The sequence below is a fragment of the Mya arenaria genome, chromosome 12 (assembly GCF_026914265.1).
Source record: "Mya arenaria isolate MELC-2E11 chromosome 12, ASM2691426v1".
NCBI classification, from domain to species: Eukaryota; Metazoa; Mollusca; class Bivalvia; order Myida; family Myidae; genus Mya; species Mya arenaria.
In genome coordinates this window covers 54,688,235-54,703,823 of record NC_069133.1, presented here as the reverse complement: position 1 = coordinate 54,703,823, position 15,589 = coordinate 54,688,235, and the positions used below count along the sequence as shown (strand labels likewise).

The following is a 15,589-nucleotide window of genomic DNA, read 5'->3' as shown; positions in this document are numbered from 1 at the left end:
ACGCATGTGTCCAAACTATTTTTTGATGTTGTGATTCTGTAAACACTACAGTAGATATCATTCCTACTTCTTTGTGATATAACTATGTGATTTTGGTTGGGTTCTATGCTTGTCAGGGGAGATCACTGCGAAAAGGAGATTGTGAAAACAGAGAATGAGGGTACCAGTCTTTGTCTTTATAGATGGAAAACGACCGAAGTGTCACGAATGATTTGCAATTTTGATGATAAATATTTTCTCAATTTTGACAGATGGTATGATACTTTAATTTATATTGATTTATTATGTAGATCACATGTTTAGAGCAAATATCAATATTTGCTGAAGGGTTCCAGCTCTCAGTATCTTAGTTATAACCCTCCTAATGAAATGCCACTCTTTATTTCCTCATAAAATAAAAAAGAGCATTTTACAAAACATGACCTAGTCCCTTTAAGTTGTTATAGTATATGTTGGCAACAATATCATTATTGACATGTTATGCATACCATGGTACGGTGCAGTATTAATCACAACATTGATAAGCTAATTTAAAACATAGAGTATTGATCTGTTTATTAAGGTTCCTAATGTAAGTTGCAAATACAGATTCATTCTTGTACAATTTCAAGAAAAATGTTAATATTTCATATCACATTACAAGCATATATATATATCAAACCGAAAACATTATCAAATGGAAATAAATTTTAACAGATTTATTTTGCATTTCTTGACAAGACAATCATAGTCAAGTACTAGTCATTCTAAAATGCCGTCCAGGCTTTTTTTTAATCCCCCGCCACAGAGTGGGGAGGGGATTATAGGAATGCACTTCATCCATCTGTCAGTCCGTGCGTTCATCCGTCTGGCTGTAACATTTCGTGTCCAGGCTATAACTTACTTATGCATGGATGGATTACCATCTTACTTGGTACAAATGTTTTCCTCATTGAGACGATGTGCAGTGACCTTGAACCGGGTCCATACCTCAAAGGTCAAGGTCACACGAGACATTTAAAGGTCAAAGTAAACATGCTCATGTCCGCGCTATAACTTAATTATGCATTGATGGATTACCATATTACTTGGTACAAATGTTGTCCTCATTGAGACGAAGTGCAGTGACCTTGACCCGGGTCCATACCTCAAAGGTCAAGGTCACACAAGACATTTAAAGGTCAGAGTACACATGCTCATGTCCGCGCTATAACTTACTTATGCGTTAATGTATTACCAAATTACTTGGTATAAATGTTATCCTCATTGAGATGAAGTGCAGTGACATTGACCCGGGTCCATACCTCAAAGGTCAAGGTCACACGAGACATTTAAAGGTCAGAGTACACATGCTCATGTCCGCGCTATAACTTACTTATGCGTTAATGGATTACCAAATTACTTGGTACAAATGTTATCCTCATTGAGACGATGTGCAGTGACCTTGACCCGGGTCCATACCTCAAAGGTCAAGGTCACACGAGACAATTGAAGGTCAGTACACAGGCTTGTGTCTGTGCTATAACTTACTTATGCATTGATGGATTACCATATTACTTAGTACAAATGTTGTCCTCATTCAGACGATGTGCAGTGACCTTGACCCGGGTCCATACCTCAACGGTCAAGGTCACACGAGGCATTTAAAGGTCAGAGTACATGTGCTCATGTCTGCGCTATGACTAAATTATGCATTGATGGATCACCATATTACTTGGTACAAATGTTGTCCTCCTTGAGACAAAGTGCAGTGACCTTGACCCGGGTCCATACCTCAAAGATCAAGGTCACACGAGACATTTAAAGGTCAGAGTACACTTGCTCATGTCCGCTCTATAATTTAATTATGCATTGATGGTTTATCATATTACTTGGTACAAATGTTGTCCTCATTAAGATGATGTGCAGTGACTTTGAACCGGGTCCATACCTCAAAGGTCAAGGGCACTAGAGACATTTAAAGGTCAGAGTACACATGCTCGTGTCAGCGCTATAACTTCCTTATGCATTGATGGATTACCAAATTACTTGGTACAAATGTTGTCCTCATTGAGACGATGTGCAGGGACCTTGGACCGGGTCCGTACCTCAAAGGTCAAGGTCACATGAGACATTTAAAGGTCAGAGTACACATGCTCATGTCCGTGCTATAACTTACTTATGCATTGATGGATTACCATATTACTTGGTACAAATGTTGTCTTCATTGAGACAATGTGCAGTTACCTTCACCCTGGTCAATACCTCAATGGTCAAGGTCACATATGACATTTAAAGGTCATAGTTCACATGCTTGTGTCTGGGCTTTTTACATTAAGCAGTGTAGGCATGTCAATTCTTACTGGATTTATTGACCTTATACATTTTATGTACTTTTAGCAACAATATCTGAATTTATCCAAGAACTCCACCCAGTTGCAATTTGTGCCAGTAATCCATCATTAAGTTTTGGGTCCATATTATGACAATGCTAAACAGAGGATAAGATATCAATATTCATTGAAAGTGCTAAACAAGTTGCAAAGATTGATACTTAGGGCACTCTTCCAAGCATTTTCATTATGTGCAACAAGCTTAATATTTAAATAAAACAATGGACACAAATGTGATAATATATTTAAAACAATGTTTTGACGTCACGACAATATATATGTATCACTTAATCAAAAATACTTAAGGCTTGCTATTTCATCGATGTTATTAATCAAGGACTCATTTTCCTTCCTATTTTTAGCCAAAATAACTTAGACATTGATCTTACCTTCACTACACACAATATGAAAAACTTTAACAAATATCCTTTTATAATATGTTCAAATATCCAAGAATATTTAGATTACCGATCAAACAACAGTGGTTGTGTACAATTTTGGTCAGATTCAACATACCAGTCAGGTTCCGAGAAAAACAAAATATACTAAAAACCTTCGGACTGCCTTGTTAATGTTGTTTAGCCTGGACGATTAAAAAAAAAAGAAGCCTGGACGGCATTTTAGAATGACCTAGTTAAGTACTAGTCCAAATAGTTGTATGTGGGCGGATTTTTTTACAATTTTTGATCATTCATGGATTAAAAGAATCCGGTATTGACCGTCTATTATTTCAGAGTAAGTCATGTTCTAATTTCTTCTTCCCTTTCGAATCTTTGAGAACTGGAATACAGTTTGTTTATACCACCTGATAAATTATGTCATATATGCTACGTCGGAAGGCAACATTTTGCTTAAAATTAAGACTTAAATCAAAGCTAACTTTTCTTTTATGACACCATTTAAAATAAAATAAAAAGCAGTCTATGCCACTTAAGGAGCCCTGCCTTCGTTTTATTAACGAAGTTTGATAAGGTGATTAGTTTCATCAAACACAAAAATAATGTTTTGACAGTGCTCCGTCAGACGGCCGTATTGTGCAAAAGTTTGTTGAAGCGTTTTAAGAAACTTAATTCTCAACCAATCCCTGGTAAAAAGACGAAGGAGGGGCTCCGTAAGCGGCGTAGACTGCGCTATGTTTCATTTAAAAAGGTGAAGAAATAGTGAAGTTATCTTTGTGTAAAGTCTTCATTCGATGCAAAATATTGCCAGCGTAGCATTTATGACACAATTAATCACGTGGTAAGTCTGGGGCTTCTACTGTTGCTGGGAGTTTATTCCATGCAGACCCCTGATTTAAGGATACCAAGGCAGGGGCTGTTCCTACTGTTGCGAGTAGCTTGTTCCATGCAGATCTTCTGCTGGAAGATACCAAGTCAGGGGCTTCTCCTACTGTACCTGATAGCTTGTTCCATGCAGATCTTCTGCAACATGTACCAAGTCAGGGGCTTCTCCTACTGTACCTGGTAGCTTGCTCCATGCAGACCCCCTGCAACATGTACCAAGTCAGGGGCTTCTCCTACTTGTTCCATGCAGACCCCCTGCGACATGTACCAAGTCAGGGGCTTCTCCTTCTGTACCTGGTAGCTTGTTCCATGCAGACCCCCTGCGACATGTACCAAGTCAGGGGCTTCTCCTACTGTACTTGGTAGCTTGTTCCATGCAGACCCCCTGCTACATGTACCAAGTCAGGGGCTCCTCCTACTGTACTTGGTAGCTTGTTCCATGCAGACCCCCTGCTACATGTACCAAGTCAGGGGCTTCTCCTACTGTACCTGGTAGCTTGTTCCATGCAGATCCCCTGGGACATGTACCAAGTCAGGGGCTTCTCCTACTGTACTTGGTAGCTTGTTCCATGCAGATCTTCTGCTGGAAAAATACCAAGTCAGGGGACCTGATTTAGGACTGAAATAGTTGTTTTTGTCAGTAAGTGGTCAAAACACCAATCTCATTTTAGACCAGACATTGAGACAAATTCCTGTGATTTGGGCTATCTTGAGTGGTGCAATGATATTGGCAGGATGACGTCCAATCTGTTCAGAATGGCCAGCTATTCAGGGCCATATTTTTCATTTATTTTGACCTTTTCTTGACTGTAAACTGTACAGTGAACCATTCCCTAGTGGTATGGTATTATTCTCAATTGTTGATTCAGGACAGGGCCACATCACACCATATGTTTAAAACAGCTCTGGTAGCTCTCGAACCCAGTGCTCAGAAACAGGGGAATGGTAGAACAAAAATACCATATTGTTACAGGGAAAGTCCTGGGATTTAACTTAGATTTAACTTAAATTTAAGATTATAGATAGATTGGCCGGTATATTTAGCTAACCAATTGAATAGGCTGAACGGCATTACTGAGGCATGACTTAGGATAAGGGTAAGATCAATATTGAAAACTGGCCAAAGGTCAAGGTCAACTCTTTGTTATCCAGACTAAATCTAAACATATGAAATTATTAAAACGGAATCCTTAATGTACCAGGTAACCTAGCTGTATATTAATTTTTATAAATATTTACCATGTAATATAATTATTCTAATGAATATTTAGTTTTTCATTGTTTACAGAGTGTTGGCCATGACGAAGATGGGCCTACAGAGATGTGCACCACCAACCCCAGTGTATTGCTGTTCAGAGCCCCTAAAGATGGAGATGAAGACCCGTTTGAAAAGGTGCTTTGTTTCTATCATTACATTTTGAATGATTGAATGAGTGCAGAGTACAAAACTTGATGGCTTACTTTACAAAGTACCTATTTTTTTACTTTAATTTATTTAGATTCAATTGATACAGAAATCCGAGGAAGCATGCAGAACATTTTTCCTTTCTTAAATATAAATATATTTACATTCAGTACAGCAAATTTAGCCACAGTATTTTTTATTTTTATATATGATTATCATTTGAATAATAAAAATGTTTCTTTTTCATTCTGACAGGCATTAAAGGAAGCAAGCTACAGTCCTTTTAGTATTTCTGTGTTGGAATTTCATTTCCAAAACATTGACAAACTGGTAACCAGTCTCCTAGACGGGCAGAAGTTTCTGGCAATTGTTTTAACCAGTCAGCGCTCTGTAGAAGCTGTGAGTCTGGCCTTGCAATCGATGGAAGGTAAATAAATGCTGTTCATATACGCCATAAAAAAAGAAGTAGATTTTAGTAACATAATACATTGTACTTAACTGTAGACTAATTGAAGATATTTACTTCAGTAATTAACATAACACGAACAGGAACCTGACTCCACCTGTGCGGTTGTCAGAGGTTGTTTGTCAGAAGTGGTTAAAGTATTCCATTTGATTGTACAACCATGTGATATTATTTATTGATGAATTATTTATTATCCAATATTGTTCAATAGAGTGGTTGAATATCAACCAGCATCTTATGTCAATTTTTGAACCCGCCCTTGATAGCAACATTGTAACAGAGCTGCTGGAAAGCATTTTGTATTGGGGCTGGGATGAATCTGGCAGGGTGTGACCCCCTTTTTGTTGCGTGAATTTTTTTTTTAAATCATGTTGCTTTAACACATTTTCAGGACTGACATTAATTGTTTGAAACAACTTTAAAATAACAAATATTGTAGATTATTCCTGCCGCCCCTGCTCTGGCACCTCTACATAAGGAAATGGTATTGGAACGTGACATGTTCTTTGATAGAACATTTGAAAAATAAACTTTTCTGTGAATTTTGCCAGCAGCCAGATGAATACCTCATTGTTTTGTTACTCCAGACGAGGAATGTCCCAAAGAGAAGAAAAGAAAACTGTGTCTGGACCTACCTTGCTTTGTGGTCGGAGAGAGCACTGCAAAAGAAGGTATTATTTTAAAAGTTACCACAGGAATCCACAATTCAGAAAAATATCACTGTTTGCTCTCTATAAAGATCTGTCAATATCTTCCTTTTAGCCCCAAATCGACTTTGTGCCAAATTTTCATGATGCAACATATTACTGCTTTTATGTTAAGATATATATTTCCATCTCCCTCCCTCCCTCCCTCCCTCTGTGTGTAGGCTCATGTCTAATGATTAACATGTTTCAGGAAATAGTATTGTTTTTTATGCCCCCAAGTGCAGTATATCCTTGTCTGACCACCTGTCTGTCTGCCTATCAATAACTTGTGAACACTTAGTCCCAGGTACCTCGAACTCATGTTAGTTATGTCAAACAGATGAACTCTATTGACTTTGTGATTTATGGGTCAAAGGGCATGGTTGACCTCAAGTTGAAAATCTGTATTCCATCAATAACTGAAGAACGCTGGGTTTCATGGACCTTAACCATGGTAGACAGGTTGGCTTGACCAGCACATGACCCCTATTCGTTTTTGAGGTAAGTAGGTCACTTGGGCAGCCCTTGGCCAGATGGACTGGCATTTGCTTTTCATAACTGTGCCCTTGGTCCTCAAACTTGGTAGGCAGGTTGGTCATAACCAGCACATGACCCCTATTGGTTTTTGAGGTCAGTGGGTCAAAGTTTAAGGTCACTTGGACAGGCCTTGACCAGACGGGGTAGTGTTTGTCCAATATGTTGTTTGATCAATATCTTTAGAAGCCTTTATCCAGTCATCACCAAATTTTGTATATATATCTCAGCCATTTCGATAATAAGCCATATTGCTTGAGTCATTCGAGAGTTCATCACCCTTTGATTACAGAAATAACCTAAAATTGGTCTTGTTCAATCTATTACTTTAGAGGCCTTTGTCCAATCATCATCAAATTGGATCAGAATGTGTATGGGCATAATACGTCAGACAACTTCTATAACCAGTCATATTGCATTAGTCACTCAAGATTTATAATTATAATATGTTTTTAGATAATTATCTAAAATTGGTCTTGTCCAATCAATAATTTTAGAAACTTTTGTCCAATTATCACCAAATTGAGTATGTGTGTAATATCTTGGACAAGTTTGATAACCAACCGTCTTGCATAGTCACTCGATCTACAACTTTAGAAGTCTTTGTCAAGTCATCACCAAATTTGGTCAAAAAGTGTATGGGCAGAAAATCTTGGTCAATTCTGATAACCAGCAATGTCGCATCAGACTCTCCAGAGTTAGGACCCTTGAACTAGTAAAAACTGAATTTAAAGTGTCTCTTCATTTTGCTTTAAACGTACAACCACTTATCACCAAACTTGGTGTCCTATTATTAAGATGAATGTATTATGTGACAGTTCTTTTCTATGTTATCATGTAAACTTTAATTCTGTCTAAAATACCTATATCAATGAATTCACATACATTTTGCCTAAAAGAAGAACAGAAATCTGTTGATATCCAATCCATCTTACAGTGACTTATCACCTTAGTGTTCATACTTTGCTCTTTAAAAATAGGTTAGAAATCAATTTTTCCAAACTGCATGGGAAAGCCATTAAGAAAATTTGTTAGATGCTGAAGGCTTTTTGTCCATATAGGCCTGAATACTAATTGCTATCTGTCCATCGAGGCCTTTCCGGGGTACCATATTTGTCATTTGTTTTTAACAAATAATATGCAAGAAAATGTACTACTTTCATAAGGCTGAAATGGAGTCATGCATAGTATATAGAATACAACCCCCTTTCAACCAGGGTTATATAATACTATGACTTTGTCAAAGGGAAAAGATGATTGTTGTCCCCTAAGAAATGTAGTCACATCATTTGACATGCTCTGCCCTTTTTTAGCCAGAAAACTGGGGTTTGAACCAGATGGAGATAAAAGTGGAAATGCTGAGAAGCTCTCTGATCTCATCATAAATAGTAAGCTTGTCTTCTTAGTGTTTATGTCAAACTTTTCTTGTTATAAGTATATCATTATTAATTTCTCTGATAATTCAGCATTATCGGTATATATTTCTCTTAATTTAAAAAAATGGTGTTCCTTAGTAATGATTAAGGCTTGTTACCATAGTAACTATTATTGTATGTTTCATAGGTCATAAAGTCACCATAGCTATTATTCAAATATACTTCATTATAGGTCTTAACAAATTACACCTTTTCTTGTGTATTAAACTAATGTGTACAAAGTATTATACCAAGATTAATGCCAGTCAAGTAATATATCTTGCCATGCCATAGTTTTGCTGTAAATGAGGTTGTTGTTTTATCCTATTTAGAGATACAGGAGAGGGACAAACCATTTCTGTACCCATGTGGCAGTTTAAAACGAGACACTCTGCCCACCAAGCTTAGGAATGCTGGTATGCCTGTTTGGAATATGAAATAGTTTCTGCACCCACTACCTCAATCTCCGACGCAGTGATCTCCCCTGACAAGCAGAAAACATCTCTGCCACCATGAGAGAATATAGCTGGGTTTCAGCTATATAAACTTTATATAAACTTCTTTTTTTTATTTTTTCTATTCTTATTTTATGAATGTTATTATAAAATTTCCATTATTCACAATTATTCAGGATAAAATACAAAAAAATAATAGATTAAAGATGATTTACAAAATATCTATGGTCACGTGATTTATATGGTGGCAGTGGTTTCGGTACTGTAAAGGAAGTAACACTGCATTGAGTTTGCAACTACTGAAGTCATTAAGTAATAGTAAGATGCCATGAAGTAAATTCTTAATGATTAAGAATGGGCAGAGTGAGTGTAGCACATAGCCATATACATTGCAATTACTATATTTTCTAGCATGTTAATTTCTAGATGGTTACTCTGTACAATGTCAATGATAAATTCTTACTTTAATATAGCTTATATTTACCTTGAAACCTACCTTAATACCTTATAACTTTGTATTGTGACACACTCACAATTAGGACATACAATATACAGGTATATCATGTATACCTCTAACTATTGGCAGGTTTCACGCTGTCAGAGGTTACGGTGTATGAGACTGTGAAGAGCCGCTGTATTCGGGAGTCTGTGGAACAGCTTGTACACACACAGGTAAGGCTTGGTTTAGGTTCACACTTGATATATAGGATCTGACACGAATCATCATATCAATCAAAATGTTATTCAACAAGCTCAAGAAATTTGTAAGTAAAGCGAGCATTTGAGCCTATGGTCAGCTTACTAACATATTTCCCGTACAAATTGAATTAGATTTTTTTTATATTATGACGTGTCTCAGATTATTTTTATACGCCCGGTAATATAATGGAACATATTATAGTTTTACCTATAGCAAACGGGCAGGTGGGCTGGAAGGAGGGCAACATCAAGTATGTTGACCACTCAATAACTTTAGAAAATTTTGTCCAATCATCACCAAATTGGTCAGAATCAGTATTGACCTTATATCTAAGACAAGTAGTATAACCATTGATATCGCTCTAGTCAGTAAATAGTTTTCACCCTTTAATTATAGAAATGTCCTCAGATCAGTCTTGTCTGATCAATAACGTTAGAAGCCTTTGTACAATCATCACCAAATTTGGCCACAACATGTATTGGCATAATAATTCCAACAAGTTCAATAACCAGCGATATTGCTGATTCACTCAAGAGTTATTGCCCTGACTTTTAGAAATTATCAATAAATTCAGAATCCTTTTTTACCTACCTCAGATAAGAAGATCCAAACATTTAACCATCTCCCACGGGCTAAGATAAAACAAGAACCTGTATGGAACTCCTTATTAATGGTCATTACATTGTAATTACCCTCCCTGTTGAAGACTGTCGTCGGTAAACCTCGTTTCTGCAAAACACCCTACGCTCGGGTCGGGACGAACTTTCCGTCCACTCTCGGCCATGGAAGATACTTATAGTTAAAGTCCTCTGACAAAATAAGTAATGCTTTATAAAAAAAAACATAGTGCAACAGTACTTTCTCAATTTATTTTCTAAAAAGTATGCATAATTGATGAACATGTACATGTACTAGATATTTACCAAAGCAATACCCACTGTATTAAACTCCTGTTTGTATGGCTCTTCTGCAGAAAGTGGCACCAGACTACATTGTGTACTTCAGTCCATCAGGGGTCCAGTACACCTTAGATCTCCTACAAGATGACACACTTCCATTGAAACATTCAAAGGTATGTAATACATAAAGGTTCCATAAATGTTAAAGGATTGAAGATCACCGGCTAGAGAATTCTGTGTTTGTATGTTAGAATAGAGGTATGAAAAGAAATATGAGAGTACCTCATGATTAAAATGTCATGCTTTAGTTTTTTTTATAACGTCTGCTTCAAATAATTTAATAAATGCCTCATGAAATCTGACCCTGCAAAAATCTATTTGGTGTAGATATAATGCATCTATTAATGTTTTACCCACTAAGGAATTAAGGTGGGTTGGCAGGCTAATAGGGGACTTAATACAGTTGGTGATTTCCAGGTGGGATTAAGACACGCACAGTGGAACTGTAAACAGAGAAATAGACTTGTCAGGATTTTCAATGCCTAGAACATCCCCAACCCATCGGATTTGACACATGTCCCTGGAACAGAGATGAGATTTATTCAAAAACATGTCAAAAATCCCTGTATGTGCCAGCTAGTCAAAGTATGCAGGGTGAACTCATCAAATTGGGCAACCTTGACCCCAAACAACAGGTGTCCTTGCTACCATGGCAACCAGCATATAACAGCAGATGACACACAAATCAGAGTATATTTGTTGATGATAGTGAAGTGCGTTTTTTTTTTCTTGCAGATTATAGCCATAGGGCCGAGCACACAGAGTGAACTTACCAAGCTCGAGATTCCAGTACATGGAACGGCCTTGAACCCAAACCCAGCAGGTGTCCTGGCTGCCATGTCAACCAAATGATGACACTATCCATAGGCTGTATATGTGCTTTTATGATTTTATGACTTTGGGTTAATTGCAATTTTAATCAGAAATAAGTGTACTATACTTGTGTAGTATAAATTTCTTAAATTTGATATTTACTGTTTTGGTGTTTCCTTTTATTGTTTACTGCTTACTGGTTCTGAGAGGTTTTATTAAGTTTTATGTATATTAGTCATACATGTACTTTTAGAAGTTAATGAGTATTGTTTGTTACAAAGACATCTAAATTATTCATTTTAGAGTCAGTATGATTGTCCATAAACTTTAATTGGAACCTAAATGAAGTAAAGCCTTCAGTAAGTGAGGTTTCCCATTAACCACTCAATTGGAGAAATAATTATTTACATGTAATTTCATTCAAACTTTAATTACAAAAGAAATATGAATGTGAAAGGATTATTTTTTGTATCTTATTTTTACACTCAGGCACAAACCTTTCACTTTAACACATGAACGTGTGTGCTTTACAGATCTGGACTTGCAAGATTAATGCCAGAAAACAAGTTAACCCTATAAATCATTACTTCTGCCTTAAAAGACAATATTCAATGAGAATGGGTTTCTGCCTATAGGGTATGAAAAATTTATGCATAGTTCTCATTGTTAGATGCCTTAGTTCCATAATCATATTTGCAGCTCACTTGAGGCCCTGAACAATTCTGGTTGTAGATTAATTTGTTTACAAGCATATCAGTGTTGTGGTAATAAGCTTTGTCCATTGATTAGAACAAAAATATCGGGATAAATAAACTATGAGAGGCTCAAATGTTTGTATAAGTGATGAGTGAAATACAAAAAATCCATAAAACTCTTACTATTGTCATATAATATTCTATGATGTGATGTTAATGTTTTGTGATCATATTTCCTATAACAATATAGAGCTGCATCGCATGTATTGGGGCCTTCAGACATATCCTCATTCCCAAAAAACACAAAAATGGTTTTTATGTAATATTCTGTCATGAAATGTTAATATTTTGGGATAATATTTCATATAACAATAATTGTTATTATAGCTATTATTATTATTATTATTATTATTATTATTATTATTATTGCATACATGCCATATCCCCTGGTGGGGGGAAAAATCTCCCGGAATTTCGACCCATCCCCTGGTCCCCTGCCGGGGGATTCATATCCCCTGGAATTAAAAAAAAATAAAAAAATCCAATAATCATAAACAAAATGTAAAACGAGGGATAAACAATAATATTGTTTATCCCTCGTTTTACATTTTGTTCATGATTATTGGATTTGTACAGTTATATTCCCTAATGGGTAATTAGTGATATAGAAGCATTATTTATTATATTTTAACATTATCCACATTGCTGTATTGTTATTGTTATAAGATTATGTGTAACTGATTGGCAGAGGCATCCATTCCCTCACATCTGAAATCTAGAATACTGCTAAATTTTGGACCAGAATTTATATATTATTATTATACCTCACCTCTATAGAACATATAATTTAAACGCCAGGGCAATATTTTTTACTATGGCCGCACACTATAGCCCTCTGCCACACTGTTACCCTTTCATGTCATGAAATTGACAATACACCAGAAAAATTCTGCCATATTGTTTTTTTTATGTGAAGTTATGAATAATAAAACTGGCATTGCCACCTTAACAGACACTTATTATAATACACTTCTATAGAACATAATTATGAAAGTCGAATTACGCTAGGATTACTGGATTTACTGATAGTATTTTACCTAATACCGGTAGTCTGTAACACCTGAGCACTTTGTTTACCAGCCAATAAATATTGCAATTTCAAAAAAAAATCTCATGATTTACATGTGAATTTTAATCAAATACTTTATATTCTACAGTTTTTGTTCGGTATAATAAAATAGATATTTCGCCTAGGTTGACGGCATTTACCTCGGACAGGTTGACACTTAGCACCGTGACCTTCAAATACTACATGGTTGTTGTTTATGTTATGTATTATCTTATCTGCTCTGGTCATGTCTTCAATTAATCAGTTATTAAACATTAACATTCTGCATGTATTCCTCAATGATGATTTATTTGTTAAATTATTGTATATTATACTATTATTTACTTATTAGCTGGGATATATGCTGTCATGTTGAACAATACTTCATTAATGACTGAGGCAATAGAATAATGATTTCCCCGGCAATAATTATGAAGTGCATATTTTACAGCTTATAAGTTAATAACTGTTTTATTACATGATACGGCATGATATATTATGATATCATGTGATAAACTGTTTCCAGTCTATAAATAGACATTTCATTATGGCATTTTTTTAAATGATTTTTCCAGTTTAATTATGCCATCAAATGATGAACTCTTTTCGGCCTATAAATAGACAGGTCAACGTGCCTGTTTTCCATAATTGCTCTTATTCCAATCATTGATGGTTTATTTTAATATCATGTAATAACTGTCCTTAGTGTTTGCTGCAGCTAATATTTCTATTGGAATCTGACTCCAGTTTGGTCTATTGGTGGAATCTGGCTTACCAAACCTTGATATTTCTTATACCACTAAAAATGGCCTGGACTTCGGTACACCAAAAGCTGGGAGTGACTCCCTCATTATAACCTCACTGCCAAGTTGTTAAAAATGTTTGCTCAGGAATAAACAGAAACGTATAACAAAATTTGTTGTTTGTCCAATCACGTATCATATACCACATGAAATGCCTGCAGTCATGTGAGCTAAAATAATGATAAATTTAATCAAATTTTCCAAGCCAATGGACATTTTTTTGCGTAATTTGACAACCTGCGGACGCATGTCTCACTGTTAATGTCACAGTATTTGTAATTGTGATTGAAAAATTAATTTATGCAAGTGTGAATTTAGTGTAGCCACATTAAGACTGAAACAAATGCTGTCAGTGTTTGGAGACTAATATGCACCCAGATGGGGCTTGTCAGACAAATTAGTTTAAAACTTCCCAAAGAAATTTATGACAATTGTGTAAAAAATGGCTACCATAAAAATTGTGTAACATGCCAAACATCTTCCATTGTTGCCTTACAATTCTGTGAATTTTGATTGAAATTCCTTTTAATAGTGACATAGTTGTTTGGACTGAAATACCCCACACCACTATGAAATCCCTCAGTTTGCAATGACCTCCAAATGTGACCTTGACCTAATAGCTATATGAATATTACCTGTAGCACACTTCAAAATCTTGACTATGAATCTGTCAAGTTTAAATAAAATCCTATGTCTTACTAAGACAAAAGTAAGGACTAGAAGACGAGGAGTCATTCATATGCACAAGGGCTGTTCTTAAAGTTTGTGGAGAGGAGCAAATTCATTTCACCAATTATAAATGTAAACTAATATCTCAAATTCATTTCACCAATTATAAATGTAAACTAATATCTCAAATTCATTTCACCAATTATAAATGTAAACTAATATCTCAAATTCATTTCACCAATTATAAATGTAAACTAATATAACATGTCATTCTAAAGATTGTGAAGAAGTGTTGAAAATATCATTTAAAAATGTTGATTGAAAGCCTTACTATGTGTAGTTTTCAATAACCACACATTGTTGCACATGGCGGCACCACACCGTAAAAATGTTATTTATTTCAAACACTTAATCTGCCAATATTTTTGCTATGATTTATCTGATTGTGTCTTTTCTTAAATTATGGAACTTATAAAAAAGATTGGCTAAAATTGTGGTTCAGCAACACTTGCGACAACCATCTAAGGCGCATTAAAAGATTCAAGGCTAGGAACCTTTTTTTTACACCAGAATTGGATGTGATTTCCTCCTAATTTGGAGAAAACATACCGGTATGCACATCCCTATCAAATGTAAAAATGATCCAGTGTAAGGGGAGTGTTAACAATAAACCGCCAAACGTTTCACGCCCAGGATTTTGTCTCTGTGTTTCATGTCAATTTCAAGGTTTTAACATTGCTATTTATGCCCAAGAGTTTCTCAATATTACCATAATGTTCTTATACAGGTAACTAGCATTCAAATTTTGTACAATGTTTAAAGAGCTATGTGGGTTATTCAGTATAATTTATATTGAGTAACAATCCATATGAATTTTGTAACATTCAAACTATATTAAAAGTATTACCAAAATATGTTCAATGTGCTTAGTGTTCCATACCGTAAGTCTACTTAACAATGTTGAAAGAATACAATATTGTCAAATATACATATCTGTTTCTTAAATGATCCGAAACAGGTGAAAAATTAGATCAACATTACATAACTTTACTGATATTTAAAAATACAAAGCCTGTCCTTAACTTAACATCTGCCCTTGTATAGCAGTCAATATAACAGAAAGGAGAGCAGTGTATGGACAAACAGTATCTGTCAAACCAAACAGCACTCTGCGAACTCAACTCTCCCTAGTAGTTGCCATTAAATAAACATGTCCACCTGGACATTTGAGCATGGTCCTATTGACA

The 15,589-nt window shown here is 35.6% G+C and overlaps 1 protein-coding gene across 1 annotated transcript; it reads left to right on the top strand.

The window, feature by feature from the left end:
* Positions 1-166: 166 nt before the first annotated feature.
* LOC128211818 (uroporphyrinogen-III synthase-like) lies at positions 167-13,768 on the top strand. Its single transcript, XM_052916893.1, has 9 exons — positions 167-254; positions 4,923-5,027; positions 5,295-5,466; positions 6,093-6,176; positions 8,039-8,113; positions 8,473-8,556; positions 9,182-9,267; positions 10,269-10,367; positions 10,990-13,768. Exons 1-9 carry the CDS (start codon positions 252-254, stop codon positions 11,104-11,106), a joined length of 825 nt encoding a protein of 274 aa, XP_052772853.1. The 5' UTR covers positions 167-251; the 3' UTR covers positions 11,107-13,768.
* Positions 13,769-15,589: the final 1,821 nt, after the last annotated feature.

Excerpts from the sequence above, each read along its gene's own strand:
- LOC128211818 (XM_052916893.1), top strand. Across the intron at positions 6,177-8,038 it reads AGAGAGCACTGCAAAAGAAG|CCAGAAAACTGGGGTTTGAA; the intron begins GTATTATTTTAA and ends GCCCTTTTTTAG. Across the intron at positions 8,557-9,181 it reads CACCAAGCTTAGGAATGCTG|GTTTCACGCTGTCAGAGGTT; the intron begins GTATGCCTGTTT and ends AACTATTGGCAG.